Consider the following 15,574-nt stretch of genomic DNA (forward strand, 5'->3'; position numbering starts at 1 on the left):
AAGAACACAAGGTGAGATGCTCAAAACTAAGGCTGAAATATGTAGGTATGTAGGGTATGGATAGAGAGATCAAGAGACTCGGAGCAATGCTTCACAGGCCCTTTGTAAGCATGCCGCCCCTTGTGGGTAAATCAAATATACCAATGCCCCTAAAATTATGATAGGCCACTGAGAAAGTGAGGGTTCCCTTATGAAAATACCTACTATACTGAATGGCACTACCCCAAGTTTTTGTGTTATTTTTTCTCTTTTAGATATAAAATTGTATTATAGTATTTATTGTGCTTTTACAAATCACCCTTAAAATGATGACATACTGCATTTACTTACCTCCCTTCCAAAGTCACTCAAGTCAGTTGTATCAGAAACATCTGCATGAACACGAAAAAGGAAAAGAATATATGCCTGGTGAGAACTGGAAAGAAACTTAGGTTGGGATTGCCCATTCCCAGTGTCCTCAAAAGTATACATTCTTATGCTAGGAATTTTTTTAAATAAAATTCATTTGTTTCTACCCAACAGGAGCCCTGCACTCTGCCTCCCTTCCCCCCTTCCCTCCCCATCTAGAGCATACTTAAGTCATTTTGAATATGGCATAAAATAGTAGATTATTTAACATCAGATGGCTAAAGGATCTTATCCTCAAATTCTCCTGAAAAGCAGTTTGCCATGATACAATAAAATAAAAACACAGCTCAAGGACTCCTTTGTATTCTTTCATTGAATCAAAATATTTACAGTTTGCAAGAGTCAGTAGCTAAAACCTTGTGTCATACTTCATCAGTTTTGTTTTTTTTTTTTTAACTATCAAAATCTTGTGAGGAAGGTAAAAAAATCAGTTTTCTTTAATGCGAACTAAAACATCTTGAAAAGTGAGCTAAACTTACTAATATGCAAATGTTTTGTAATAGCATTTAAATTTTATGATGCAATTCTTTTTTATAAACAGCTATTTTTTATGAACGATATACTAAAAGTATTAGTGCGTTTTGAAAGAAATCTGTTATTACAACATGTGAACTTTCCTTATAAGTATGCTTCTCCTTTTGAGAAACAATAATAACAAATATCTATGCAGACAGGAACTCTGACCACTTTTAAATGTATGTGTGCAGGGAGAAATGCAAAAAGGAACAATTAAGTGGGTGTATGTAATTGGTTCTAAAATCATTCAAGGTAAAAAAAAAAATCCAAGAGCAGTTTTTTGCTTATGTTCTTTGTGTTCATGAAAGACAGCGTTCCTTTAAGGGAAGAAATGCTAACAAGATGATTGAAAAGATTCTGATGGCTTTCATTGTTCATTTCAATTCAGTAACTTCCTTCTCTTGAGCTGTTAAGCAAAATCTCATTTTCTCTAATATTTCAAGCGATCCTGGAACTTCTATTTTTAGGTCGGGATGATTGAGAGCTAATGTTCCAAGAGGGATAAAGAATATGCATTTGGGAAAAGCGAACTAAAGAAACTGGAAAATGGAAAGTATATTATTTAACACTTTACCATCCCAAACTAGGTTCATGATATAGAATATTCTTATGCCTTGCTGTTAAGAGTAATTCTTGCTTCTCTCTCCTTCATATCCCACTCCTTTTTTTCTACCCTCTCTCTTCTTTTCATATTTGGCGATGAGGATTGTTGGGAAAGGGGATGAAAGCCAGAAAATTCTTGAGCAGGACATGATATGATGGCAGAAGTCTAAGAAGATTAAGTGGACAATGAATAGGTAGATTAGAATGTGGGAGGACAGAATATGTGTGTGTCAATACTCTGATCTCTTGGCCTATCCAATGTTTACATTATTGCCATGGTTCCTTTATTTCTTACCAGTAATTTTCCCCTTTTTCTGCTGTTTTCACCCTTCTCAACCTTAATTGGAGAAATTTCCCAGTTCTTGGTCTTCTTCTCTCTGAGAATTCATCTGCTTATCATATGTTTTTTTTATTATTATTAATTAAAGAAAAAAAAGAAATTAACCCAACATTTAGAAATCATTCCATTCTACATATGCAATCAGTAATTCTTAACATCATCACATAGATGCATGATCATCATTTCTTAGTACATATGTTTTTCTTCATCTCTAGCCATGTCATCTAACATAACCTGACTTCCTCCCAGAAAGTAGAACCTCAGGTGGGCTTGCTTGCCAGAGGTTTACTTCTGAAAGTGACAGCAAAATACAAGGGTGAATAGAGTGAGCAGGAAAGGAAAGAATATATTACCAACTGTCATAGGTTCAAAGTAGTTGACAAATAAGTGGGAACTACATAATTACCCAACTGAAAAAGGGAAGAAGGAAGTATTTGTACTGGCTCCCATCCTCCATCGATCAACCATTACCCCCATGGGTCTAGCTCCCCAGGACATTCGGATTCCCCAGACATGAGTGCCTGGGCGTCCCATACAGAAACTGGTTGGCTCAGCAATAGCTGATGAGCTGAGAGGGTATGGAAGGGGGCATAAAAGATGCCCAAAGTTCCTCTCTGCAATTTCAGTTTTATGTTTCTAAATTGCCTGTACAGATTTCCATTTGGAAGTTCTACCTTGAGCATACCCCCAATATGTCCAAATTTAAGCTTGTCGTATTTGTACCTCAATTCTCTGGCCAAAAACTAAAATAAAAAGTATTTTAAAATATTGGTCACCTTTTACTTCTTTCCTATAATATGTATTGAAAACACATCCTTCGGAAAGAGTTCACTGGGCTTTGAGAACTATCAGGATCTTTGTTTTAACTGTTCACTTAGATCTAAAACCTAAAGGTTACAGCCTACTGCCTATTCTTCTGTCTGATTGCCTAGTAGATGAGCATCCAGACTACCTGCAAGTAACCCAGGTATGGCAAGCTTTCTTGGTGTTCCACCATTCAAAGGATGGAGATTATATGAATTGATAAATGTTACCGAATTAAATTAGGCTCTGGGAGTCTTACTGTGTTCTCCCAAATGCATCTGAACACAGCACGTTAAAGTCTAAAATACTTTGACACTGGAGTTAAAGGTTTTAACCATTTTACTGAAAATGGGAAAAACATGAGATTCAATAGAACTATCTCAACAGGTTTTGTTAGCTGATTACAGAAAAATAACTTGGTCTTATTATATAATATTTGTTCATTGCGTTACTTGGTGTTTAGTTAGAAGAACGGAGACCATCAACATCATTATTTGTATGGAGCTTCTCATTACCATTTAGTCACCAAATCTTGGTAATATTTCTTCATGATGCTTCCCCTCTGAACCTTCGCAGATGAATAGCAGTATCTGCTCACATACAGAATTTGCTCTCTGCCCTTTCCAATTTTTGATGAGGTGTGGTGTGTAGTGAGGTAAGAGTATGGACCTTACAGATTTGTTCTTGGATTTTCCACATTCTAATTTTCATGCACAAGTTGCTTAACTTCTCGAAGCCTCCGTTTTCACACTTGTGACAAGGTGGTAATATGAGCCTCTTAGGGTCCTTTAGGATTGATTGAAGTAATAACTATAAAGCTCTTAGCACAATTAAGAGGAACTACTAAGCATTCAACAAATGGTAATTGTTTTAGGTTATTGTCTCCCCTGACTGCTTCAAAGAAATTATGTCCACTTGCCAATGTAATTTTCCTAAATCTCCTGCTGCAGAGTGTTTTCAGCTAACTCAGGAACTCCCTGTTCCCTACAGAATAAGATCTGTCTTTGGTTTCTCATTCAGGCCCTCTATTCACTACCCTCCCCCCCAACCTATGAAACACTTTCTTGCCCAATGGATGCTTTTCCTCAACTAATGATTCTCTATTTCTTGGTTACTTCAGAAGCAATCCAACTTCTCTGCACCTGTGCAGCTATCCAGGCCCTGACCATTCTAACGGCTTAAGTACCATTTAACAGTTTACAAAGCTCTGTCATATACAGTGTCCCACTTGCTTCTCATAACACATCCTATGTAGTGTATGGTTACCATTATCCCCATTCAGTCAGCTGAAATGGAAGCTATCAGCACATAATTAAGGCTCAAGGAAACTCAACTGCAACTAAGAGCTTAGAACATATGTTTTTCCTTTCTGGAATTAAGATACAGACCTGAAGAAAATTATAGTTATTTTCCTGGTCTAAAATTTCTGGATCTGCCATCTACTATGACAGACACTAGCCACATGTGGCTGTTTAAATTTACATTTTAATTAATCACAGGACAGTGCGATGGTGGCTCTGTGGCAGAGTTCTCACCTGCCATGCCAGAGACCCAGGTTCGATTCCCAGTGCCTGCCCATGTAAAAAATATTAATAAAAATAAATCAATCACAGTTATATAAAATTAAAAATTCATTTCCTCAGTCACACTAGACATCTTTCAAGTGCTCTATAGCTGAGCACTTATTGCTAAGGGCTATTATTTTGGGTTACAGAGATAGAACATTTCCATCATTACAGAAAGTTCTACTGAACAGCATAGTTGAAGGTGATTTATTATGTAATCTTTCTTAAGAGCAGTTAATCCACTACTTAACCACTTCTTATATTTTTTTAAACCACTTCTTATACTTAAGATCTGGAAAATTATACTTTTCCAAGGATAGATTATATGAATGACGGTCCTAGCTCTGCTCACTGCTCATCTATTCTCCCCCCCAAAATTATTCAAGAGTGTTTGCCTCATGAGTTGGAATATTCTGCTGCCTCTGTATTCATTGCTCTCCTAGTTTCTTCAAGGATAGAGACTTTTAAACAGATATTTTGAAATTGCTAGAATAATAGAACAAATAGCAATTGAAAATTGGTACCTAACACCTTTAAGTCCCCTTCCACTAATATCATTACCAAGGTTAGGCAGTTAATTTTTTACAGAGGAGGTTAAGTCTCTTTTTATGCCTCATCTCATTTAAAGATAGTAAGAGAATATTTTAATCTAGATGTGATACTTGTGTTTAGATTCTTAGTTTGAGAGATTTCGTCTTTTGATAGTTGTGCAGGTATCTTGACCAACAGCTAGAACCAGCCTATCGGGACCTTGAAAGTTCCTTCCTGATGACAGTTACGTGTCCTAGGATGGGACCGTGATGCTCAAGCGTGACCTCTTGTCAGAGCTACCAGTAGATCTAAAGACAAAAAGGAAGCACAGTACTCCAGTCTCTTTCCCCCAGGCCCCAGTCAGAGTTTCCAGGCCCCAGCCCTGGGGTTGTTTTTAAATCTCCATAAATGATTCTTTTTTTCAGTCAGTTTTGAGAGCTACTAAGATAAAAATAATCACAAAGAACACCATCGGAAGAAGAAAGTCTAGTTTTTTTGCAACCACGACACTATCAGTGCTTTCTAATTTTTTCATGTGTGGCACATGTAGAAAGTGACAATATTTGTACAAGACCTAGAAACAAACTGAAGGAAGTACTGTCAGAAGACCTGACCTTATAGGGGAGTGGGCTAAGCCCACTAGGGGCTAAGGGGAAATCCCTGTCTCCACACACCTGTAATCCATTCCCAGTGCCCAAGGTGTCTTTGGGAAGTTCTTATCAACACATAGCAAGCATGTCAAAGTTAGCATATATATTAGCCGCAATGACCCAAAGATGGAAACCACTCAAATGTCCATCAACAGATGAATGGATAAGCAAAATGTGTAATACATATAATGGAATACTATTTGACCAGAAAAAAAAAGATGACGTTCTGATGTGTGCTACAACGTTGTTCTAGGTTATTATAGTTCCACTTGGAGTATCTAGAATAAGAAAATTCATAAGGACAGAAAGTATATTACAGCTATCAGAGACTTGAGGGAAGGAGGATTGGGGAGTTATTGTTTAATGGGTAGAGTTTTTGTTTTGAGTGATGAAAAAGTTTTAGTAATGGAAGGCGGTGATAGTAGCACAACATTGTAAAAGTTACTAATGCCACCAAATTTTACACTTAAAAATAGTTAAAATGTCAAGTTTTATGTTAGACATATTATCATAACTTAAAAACATATATATATGTAAAAAAGAAGCACGTCTAAAAATCTTTGATTTCTGAACCAGCTGGTAATACAAAGGAAGAAAGGGATTGCAAGATATTCATATGTATTTATACATGCATTGAGGAATTTACATTTTCCAATAAATTTCTGATATGGATATATATAGATATACACAGAACATACTCTCTTTCTCTTGGATACAGATAGAATAAAGGGTGCATAGATGTTATTAGAATAAAAATTAGAGGGAAAAAAACAGTACTATACCATACAATGAATGAACCCTTATGTAAACTATGGATATAGTTATTAGTATAATTGTAATACTTTTGTTTTATCAATTGTAAGGAAAGTACCACACTAATGCAAAGTGTTTAATAATAGGGAATTCTGTGTGTATGAATGGGGATATAAAGGAATGCTGTATTTTCGGCATATTTCTGTAAACCTACATCTTCCTAGGTAGGTAGGTAGGATCAAACAAATGAAAAAACAAAGTGATATTAAAATTGAATAGAGGCTTAAAGTACTTGTATCCTTAGAAGCGTGTTAATATGGTAAAATGATTAAGTCAAACTAAAACTAGATTCTAAGCTCAATACTTGATTAAGATAAATTATGTAACTTTCCCTCATAAAGCATAGAAAACTTTAAAATATAAACAGGTCTTGGATTTCTGTAATAAAATGCTTTTGTTCCTATGAAAAACTTATATCTGTGATTTTCTGTAACTTTCCAACATTGTTAAACTTGATCCTGTGCTGCATGTTAAAACTTTTATTTCCTTTGTACATGAAATGTCATATATATATAAATGCCTTTGATTTACATTGGAGGATAGAATAGCAAGTTTAATTATTTGTGTGGTACCAAATTCCTTGTGATTTAATTGACCTATAGGACAAGTAAAACTCATCTGTAGTTCCAGAAATCAGATCAGGGGCTCCTGAAGCAGAGAAGAGAATGGAGATTAATATAAAAAGACATATGGGAGCTTTCTGGGTAGATGGAAACATTCTGTATCTTGTTTTGATGGTTATATTTGTCAAAAGTCATTGGCCTGAATACCTAAAACTGTTGAACTGTAATCCAGTAAACTAGATTCTTGATGATGATTATATAACTATATAGCTTTTACCGTGTCATCATGTAATTGTGAAAACCTTGTGATTAATAGTCCCTTTATCCAGTGTATGGGCAGATGAGTAATAAAATAAAGATATACATACATAAATAAATAAATAATAGGAGGGGGTAAATGGTAGAGGATGTTTTGGGTGTTCTTTTTTATTCTTTTTTTTTCTTTCTTGGAGTAATGAAAGTGTCTTAAAATTGATTGTGGTAATAAAGACACAACTATATAATGATGCTGTGAGCCACTGAATGTATACTTTGGATGGATTACTTGGTGTGTGAATATATCTCAATAAAAGTTCATTAAAAATATATATTATATATATATTTTATTTATATATATATAATATATATATATATATATCTCCCTCTCCCTGTCCCCAGTCACTTACCCAAAAGGTAGCTACTGTTGAGCAGCCACTGTTGAAAGGCCTTTGCATGCTCTTCCACTTTAAAATATTTTTATAAATAAACTATTGTATAGATGTATAAAAAATTCATTGGCATGTACACATAAAATGTGTGCTTGATTCCTCAGTTAAGTTGATTGAGAAAAAGAAGCCAACAAAACAGTATAAGTATATAGATGGGGGAAAAAAGTTTAATCCTGAATAAAACTTTTATTTGGAGCATCATTGAAAGATGCATTCTTCATTGTATTAACTGATTAAGAAGTGAATTAAACAAGCCTCAGAAAATTTCTAATTTTCCATCCAAAACATTTTATAGCTATGAAACCTTGGTAACTAGAAATTTAACTTCAAGATTTAGTTTTTCTTACAGTATGCATTCATTGATCTTAGGATTTATAAAATATTTTTATAGGTTTAGTTAAATCACTAAAGTAATATTTGTTAAACATGATAAAAATGTGTATTTTCCATAATATGGCACAAATGGCAGTTATAAACATACCTGTCTGCTTAAGAATCATAAAAACTTGACTGGCCTTTTATTCTGTAGCTCATGATTATTGTCCTTTGAATGCTTTAAGTCTTGAGTCCAGAGCCTGCTAAAAGAAATATTTTTCTAGAGGCAGTAATTAAGTACAACATAGCTGGAAATGTGAAACTTATGGTTTCAGACTCTTTAGGAGCTGGAGAGATATGCTCTATCTTCGCTGAATAAATTTTTGTTCTTGAAATATTTCTACAAATAGCATTATATTGTGAGAAAATCCAATATAGAGTGTATATAAATGTGTCTATCAAGATTAACTTTAATAAAATGTGTTATTATCTAAGTATCAAAATACATAGATTATTATAAAATTTTTTAAGTTGTAGGAAACTAAATTATTTTTTCTGGTTATCTGTATGAATAACTGAATATTGTTTGAAGCCTTGTTATTGAAGAAGTAATCAATTAAATGACATAGATTTTCTCCCTTTAAGTTTGTAGCCGTTGTCACCCTTTAGTTTATCCTTTGAATCATGATGCTCTATCGTCTATTCTATTGTATGTGGAAATATTCATTAATTAATTATTTATAAAGTAAAACAGTTGCAATTAGTAAGTTTTTAATAACTTTGGAAGTATTCTACAGCATTTAAAACTTGTTTGAAATGGATAATATATATATATATAAAATCTGTACAACCTTGGGATAAAATGTGAACAACTGCACTGTTAGGAAGATATTAAAGTAGAGGCTATATTTACAGTGTCGTCTTTCAAATCTAGCTGTGCTGTAAACTGATGTTTGCTGTATGCTCCTCCTGATTTGAAATAGATGAAAGAAAATGAACCTATTATCACCATGGTTCACACAATGATTGAGAACTCGGCGCTAAGACCCCAACTGTACCAGCAAGTAAGGTCTCGGAGAGTGAATGATACTGCTTTATCATTTGCAAAATCCCTCAGTGACAGTTTTGGTTTTTCTTCAGACTTACCCATAACATTAGTCTTTTTCTTATTTTATTTGTTGTTTATGTTTATTTGGAAAACCACAATTCATCCATGCTTTTCAAGATGCTGCAGTATTCTTAGCATGGCTTTGCTGAACATTTTGCTGTTGAATATTAAATGTGCCATCTTCCTACAGTTTTTGTGCAGAGTATTTGATTGATGTGTACTTGGAGGTCTGCAGTACATTTGCAAAATTTTTAGTAGATTGCCATTTATTTTGATCAACCCTAAACGCGTAACTGTGATTTTTATAGAAAAAGAATTTTTTTTTTCCTTTCAAGGGTAACTCCTCACCCACCATTGTTTAGGTTTAGATTATATTCGTATGGGAGCTGTTTAAATCTAGTTTCTGGTCTCTTGGTGAAAGAGATCAAAATAATTTTCAGAGGAACATGCAGTAGTATAGTAAAACCTCTAAAGATAGCCATTTGTTAACAAACTGGGGTGACTTTTCCCTGTATTCTAGTCATTCTTATATTGTCATCAGAGTGGTCATATCTTACCCCGTAATTCCCTAACTCAAAATATTTGTCATAAGTTTGCTTGACTTTAAACTAGGAACCTTGATAATCTGCAGATCTGCAAAAGAAGTCATTTATACATTTCTATCCAATTATTTTGTATTTCATGGTCTAAATGTTCCTAGCTGTGTGTTTTGCAACATCAGCTTCTTCCACTTCAACACTGTCAAATTGCCCTGGCCTATGACCTGTTAAAATATTAAAGTCATACAGAAGAAGAAAATTAACTAGCATGAAAAATGAATATATATTTGACTAAATATGTAAAAGCACCTGATAAAAAGAAGTACTTTGAGCGCAAACTGGAAGACCTCTGGTATGGTTCAGTACCTTTGGGGTCCCTTTCGTGGGTACATGTAACCAGGAGATTGTTAGAATTGGTGGGAAGATGACTCGTTTCTGAGCTCAGTTTTCAGCACATTTAAAGTGCTTTATATGATTGGATATGGTCTTTAAGTTTCAATAAGGAGATAAGCAAAATATTAAATATTTAAAGTTAAACAGCTTTACTTTTAGAAAGAAAATAGACTCTTTCAATTCTTATAAATTCACCAGATTTTAGAACCTCCATGCTCCGTTCCACAGTGCCGCACTGAGAACCTCAGCACTTACTCTGGAATTGATAGGTTTTTTAGTGACTGAAGCTATCACTTATCATTTTGTATAATGCTGAGTTGCCATGAGCACCAAGGCATTTTGTTGTGATAGGTTATATTTTCACTTTTCACGTTTTACATACTTTTGATAAGAATGATAGCTTGATTTTTTATTTGGTTTGGTTTTTTTTATATATACTGATCATTATTTAGGGTTGATGATGGAGAAGTCAATTGTTGATTTAATTTATACAGTTGCACTAAAAGTTCCAGCTGGAGGTTTAAAAATGTGGCAATATCTGAGGCAGGTCACTATTGACCTTGAGTACTGAAAGAGCAGTGTAAATTTGTATAAATATATTTCTTCTTGTTAATACTTTGAAGAAAAAACTAAAATTGATCTGAATGTCAGCAGCAACAGCCTGGGCATAGCTGGGCAAACAGTTACCAGGAAATCAGTGTTGATTTTGAATTCTGTCAGGACTAGAGAATCTTCAAACTGTCCTTTATTCAGCCACTAGTATCCATTAAATGGATAAATAATGAATAAATACTATGGTCAGACACAGTTCTTAAGTTCTTTTTATACATTTCCACAAATTGAAATTATTTTTTCTTCAGGTTTCCTTAATCATCATATTATCCAAAGAAAATCTTTGTGAAAGCTTATATTGTACGTTTTTGTGGTTTGCTTTTCTAATGTTGCATTACAGTGTTGTGATCATAGTTCCTGGTATTTATCTGGAAATACAAGTGGCAAAATAATGTTTTCTGACCTTGTAATCTGAATCATAGCCACTCAATGTTTTCCTTCAAGAGAACCTTTTATAATTGCATTTCCTTCTTGGAAGGAGGAGGACACTTGGGAAATTACCTAGGCAGTAAATATTTCTTAAAATTCGTTGAATAAAAAGTACCTAAATTGAATCAAAACAAACGCTAAGCAAATAAGCATCAAGTTGAAAAAAATCCTCTGCATTTATTAATCATTTTACCACTTTTCTCAATTACATTTAGATACCATAGTTTTTATTTTATCTCATAATTAATATCAGTGAAATAATTACCTTATAAATACTTGCTTTAAAAGGTACAGGCTAATATCAGCAAATACCTACAGTCCTATGAGAGTTTTTTTCCCTTCATAGGATATAGTATCTAATTTTATCAAATTAAAAAATGATAATTTTGAGGATAATTTATCCTCAAAGTCCTTTATAGAGTTTGTGTGTGCATATATATATATATACATATACATTCATATCCTGTAATATAGAGAGAGAGTTCACGTAATTAAAAGGAATATTATTGACAATTGAATTTAAATTAAATAATTTTATCTTAATGCTAAACCAGTTTTTTAAAACATTATATATAATAAAATATATAATGTTTTAAAAAAAGGTTCACATTTCTAAATAAATTATAGCATAAAATATAGTGTATCTTAAATGGTGAGGGCTATATAATAATTTTCTCAAATTCAAACTTTTGATTACTGCTCAAGCTTGTATAATTACCACACAGCTCATTTTTTCATTTGCTTTTTTAGAATTGCTAACGTACTTAAAACGGGTACAGTATTCAAACCCAGAATTTTTTTTTTTGGCTAAAGGTGAATTTGAAACATGATTGAAAAAAATAAATAAATAACTGAACAATCTAAATGCAGAATATTTGTCAAGTTACATTTTTCTTATTAATAGGATTTTCATATTAAGTGCTAAATAGCAAACATTTTCAATCCCAGATGGAAATTGTTTTTTAATAACTTATACCCATCTTTTCTTAAGAAAAGCAAGTAGTATAGGACATGCTTTAAAATTAATTTTTAAAGGAGTAATTTTTTTTTCTTCTGACTCCTAAAAGCTGAGTAGAAGACTGATTAGTTTAAGATTTTGATTAGTTGATATCAAATGAGTATCTTTATTGAAAAAATAAAAGGTTTACATAAATTTTTCAGCGGGTACTAAAATCATTAATACAGCAAAAATATATCTCACTTATGTGTACAGTATATTTATATGGCCATGGGGCCAAACATTACAAAGTTGTAATTGCACAAAACAAATTTTTCTTTTTTATAATATGCCATATGATATGAAAATGAATATGCAAAGAAGATTTCCTAAATGAAAATATTATAATAATAGCCTGAATATTTATTATAAATAATATTTACTACAAATAACTTTCCATTTAAAAATACTAGTGTTTTTCTTCAGTTGACACTAGGATATAGGATACTATTCATATTTTAATCTAAATATAGCAATTATAAAACTTCTCTCATATTCCTTGGTTTAGTAAAGCTGCTTTGAATTTAACTTTAAATATTAAGATAGCATATTTGGATACCTTAGTAACTTAAGGCCTTTCAACTTTAAGTTCTTGTAAATGAGAAAAATATAATTTTTACATTGCCTTAAATTTTTTATTGTGAATCTGAACATTTTAAAACTTATTTCCTATTTCTTTTCAAATAGTAATATAAATTATTTTCTTGAATCTAGGTGCTTTAATTAAGAATTGTTCTCAGGACATGTTGGATGAACTTTAAAATAGCGCACAAGCATTCTGACTTGTCATTAAATTCATTTTTCATGTAACATTCATTTCAATGAAAATTGTTATGGTTTATAACTACTGTACATACTCTTAAGTAATCACAGTTTCATTTGCATGAAATATGTGAAAGTAATGTCTTGAAACACATAAATCTTTCCAGGGTTTTTACTCGTACATTTGAAATGCTTATATTTTTAACTTCTTAATCTTCACATTTATAGACCCATTCAAAGTTATCTGCTGTTTAAATTATACCTCATTTTAAAGATGTAACTATAAAGTAAAATTTTACGCATTCTTAAAAATTTATAAATGTGTATATGAAATGTAACTTTTTCCAAACTAGAAATAGCTATTCCCATCCTCACCTTGAGAAAAAAGTGTGCCGTTCAGCACACACTCATAAGCCCCAAGTAAATTTTTCCTACTGTATTTTTGTTATTGTCTAGAAGTCAATGTAAACTCAAAAGACAAGAGAGAGAGAGAAATATTGCCTGCAGAGGCTGTGTTGTGATCTGTGGTATGATTGACTGGGATGGCTATTGAAATCTTGCTAAGCACAATCAGAAATGAGGATTTGTTTGTCCAAAAAAGTTTGGAAGAAGCTGAAGAGAAGATATTTAAAGACACCAAATAACAGTTCCTTGCATTACAATAAAACATGGTATCAACCAGAACATATGAACTTTTTGTGAAATTTGGTGATCCACGGTTTATAATATAGGCTTTCAGTTTTATGAGATTTTGACTGATTTTCCTCTTTTCAATTAAAACCATCCTTTTCCTCCATTATCTTTTAGTTCTTAAGACAGAAGAACAAGATAAGTCTATATTGTGTATGTGTTTATATATTATGTATATGATACGTTATAGGTTTTGTTAATAAAGTACTGAAATGTGTTAGCATTTGAGTGTACACATACAAATTGTGTGATTATGTGTATACCATAAAGGATGGTTTTCACTGTTGAAATATGCTTTATTTGATTATTTTATTCCACTTGCTTTGATTGTATTTGTCAAATTTTCATTAAAATAATGTATGTCTTAAAAATAGAAAAATGTAAGGTGTTCTATAATTTTGTTTGACCAGCTTAATTATTTTGTTTGGCAAACGTAACATCATTCTTCTGTATCTTCCATATTCTATCACTGTTAAATATTTTTTCTACTTTTGTAATGATCTATGTTTGAATTAAGTTTCTAAAAGCATAAGAATCATTCAAATCCCATTCTGTTAACACTGTTGTATATTTTTAACATAAATCTAAAATATTAACTACAGCCACAATATATTTTGTAATATTATTTTTAAAGTTGTCACCTGACATCTTTTCTTATAGCTGTCTCAAGATGAATGTAGAGGTACCTTATACAAATACAGACCTGAGGAAGTGGACATTGATGTAAGTATTAGCATGTTTATATTGTCTGTGCTCTATGTTATCCTCTACCAGAGGATTAGAAATAAGCCTAACCAAAAACTCTTCCTCTCTCGTCCTCTAAAATAAGATGAAATAAAATATAAATTAGCACTTTTTCTTCCTGTGCACTTAGATTAAATCGTTATTCCTTCCTCTCCCCCTGGTAGTCATAATTTGAACATAATAAGAATCATTTAAATGAAGGGGAAAGACTTTCTGATGAAACATTATGGAAGACTGGAAACAAAGAAAAATTACTGTCTCTGTCTTCTGGAGAAGTTATTAGCTTGTAGAAATTCTATCACCACTTCCTTTTTGAATTAAATTTAGACCTTTTAATCATATTTTAGATCACTGATCTCTGTAGTACATTCCTGTTTATTTCCATCTTATTTCCCCTGGCATTATTCCATTGAATTGTACCTCCTTGCCTTTATTTCATCATCTCCCATTTGGTATAGCTTGAATTCTGCTGTCTGACAAGAAAGTCTCCAATTTCTTACTTGTTCTGAAGTTTGGAAATGTATTTAAAATTCATCCTGGATTTTTATTTTGAGACATTGCAGCATCCATTTTATAAGACATCTAACTTTTTTTTAAATTGGTTTTCCTGCAGTTCAATTCCCATGTTAATGTGAAAATTAATAATAAGAGAGAACAGGTTCATTGCAATATTGCAATTTTATCAGAATAGTTTCTCATATTTTCAGAATTTAAAAATTAGGATTATACTAAGTATTTAAAATATTAAATCTATTAGAAGTTATTTTTCTCCTTTAGCAGTGTTTTTATTTGCGTTATTGCAATTTGAAGCAATCTTTTGTTTATATTCTTTTCTAAGAACCTAAGAATATAATTTTAAAGTATGTAAATAGTATCCAGTTGGTGTCTTACATTAATGGCTCCATTTAATGTTTAACCAGCTAATTGTGTGGAAAAGCTCTTACTCATCTTAAGATGATGAGATAGAATCATAGGGAAGTACTTGGACAGATGAGTAAAAAATATGGATAAGAAATAAATAATAGGGGAAACAAAGGTTAAAACAAATTGAGTAGATTAAAATATTAGTGGTCAGTGAGAGGGAGGGGTAAGGGGTATGGCATGTATGAGTTTTTTCTTTTTTCTTTTTTCTTTCTTTTGCCGGAGAGATGCAGATGTTCAAAAATGATCATGGTGATGAATACACAACTATGTGATGGTATTGTGAGCCATTGATTGTAACCATGTCAAGAATGTCTGTATGTTTATTGTTGTTCATAATAAAAATATTTTAAAAAACACTAGTTGAACACACACACACACAAAGAGTGGTTTAAATGTTGTAGTTTAAATATTGTTGAAGTACTCTTCTACTTCACATGCATATTTTTAAGCTTTCTGTCTTTATAAGCTATATTTTACCTTTGTACTGATTGAAATAGACCTCATTAGTTATTCTTTGGCTATTTAAAATGTATTTCCCTGTCATATTCTGATTACCTACCT

At 32.3% G+C, this 15,574-nt stretch overlaps 1 protein-coding gene across 9 annotated transcripts in view; it reads left to right on the top strand.

The window, feature by feature from the left end:
* Positions 1 to 15,574, top strand: part of PLEKHA5 (pleckstrin homology domain containing A5) — a 303,484-nt gene that overhangs the window by 240,767 nt on the left and 47,143 nt on the right. For 8 of the 9 annotated variants that reach the window (XR_013179581.1, XR_013179582.1, XM_077170229.1 and 5 more), the window contains one exon: positions 14,006 to 14,068. Coding sequence is in view for 7 of the 9 variants with exons in the window: in XM_077170229.1 (XP_077026344.1) it covers positions 14,006 to 14,068 (63 nt within the window). In the remaining 2 variants the exon portion in view is untranslated. Of the gene's footprint in view, positions 1 to 8,798; positions 8,880 to 13,462; positions 13,499 to 14,005; positions 14,069 to 15,574 lie in introns of all 9 variants that reach the window. The other variant, XM_077170235.1, reaches the window with a different exon arrangement.

This window comes from Tamandua tetradactyla, chromosome 7 (genome assembly GCF_023851605.1).
Source record: "Tamandua tetradactyla isolate mTamTet1 chromosome 7, mTamTet1.pri, whole genome shotgun sequence".
In the NCBI taxonomy this organism is placed as follows: Eukaryota; Metazoa; Chordata; class Mammalia; order Pilosa; family Myrmecophagidae; genus Tamandua; species Tamandua tetradactyla.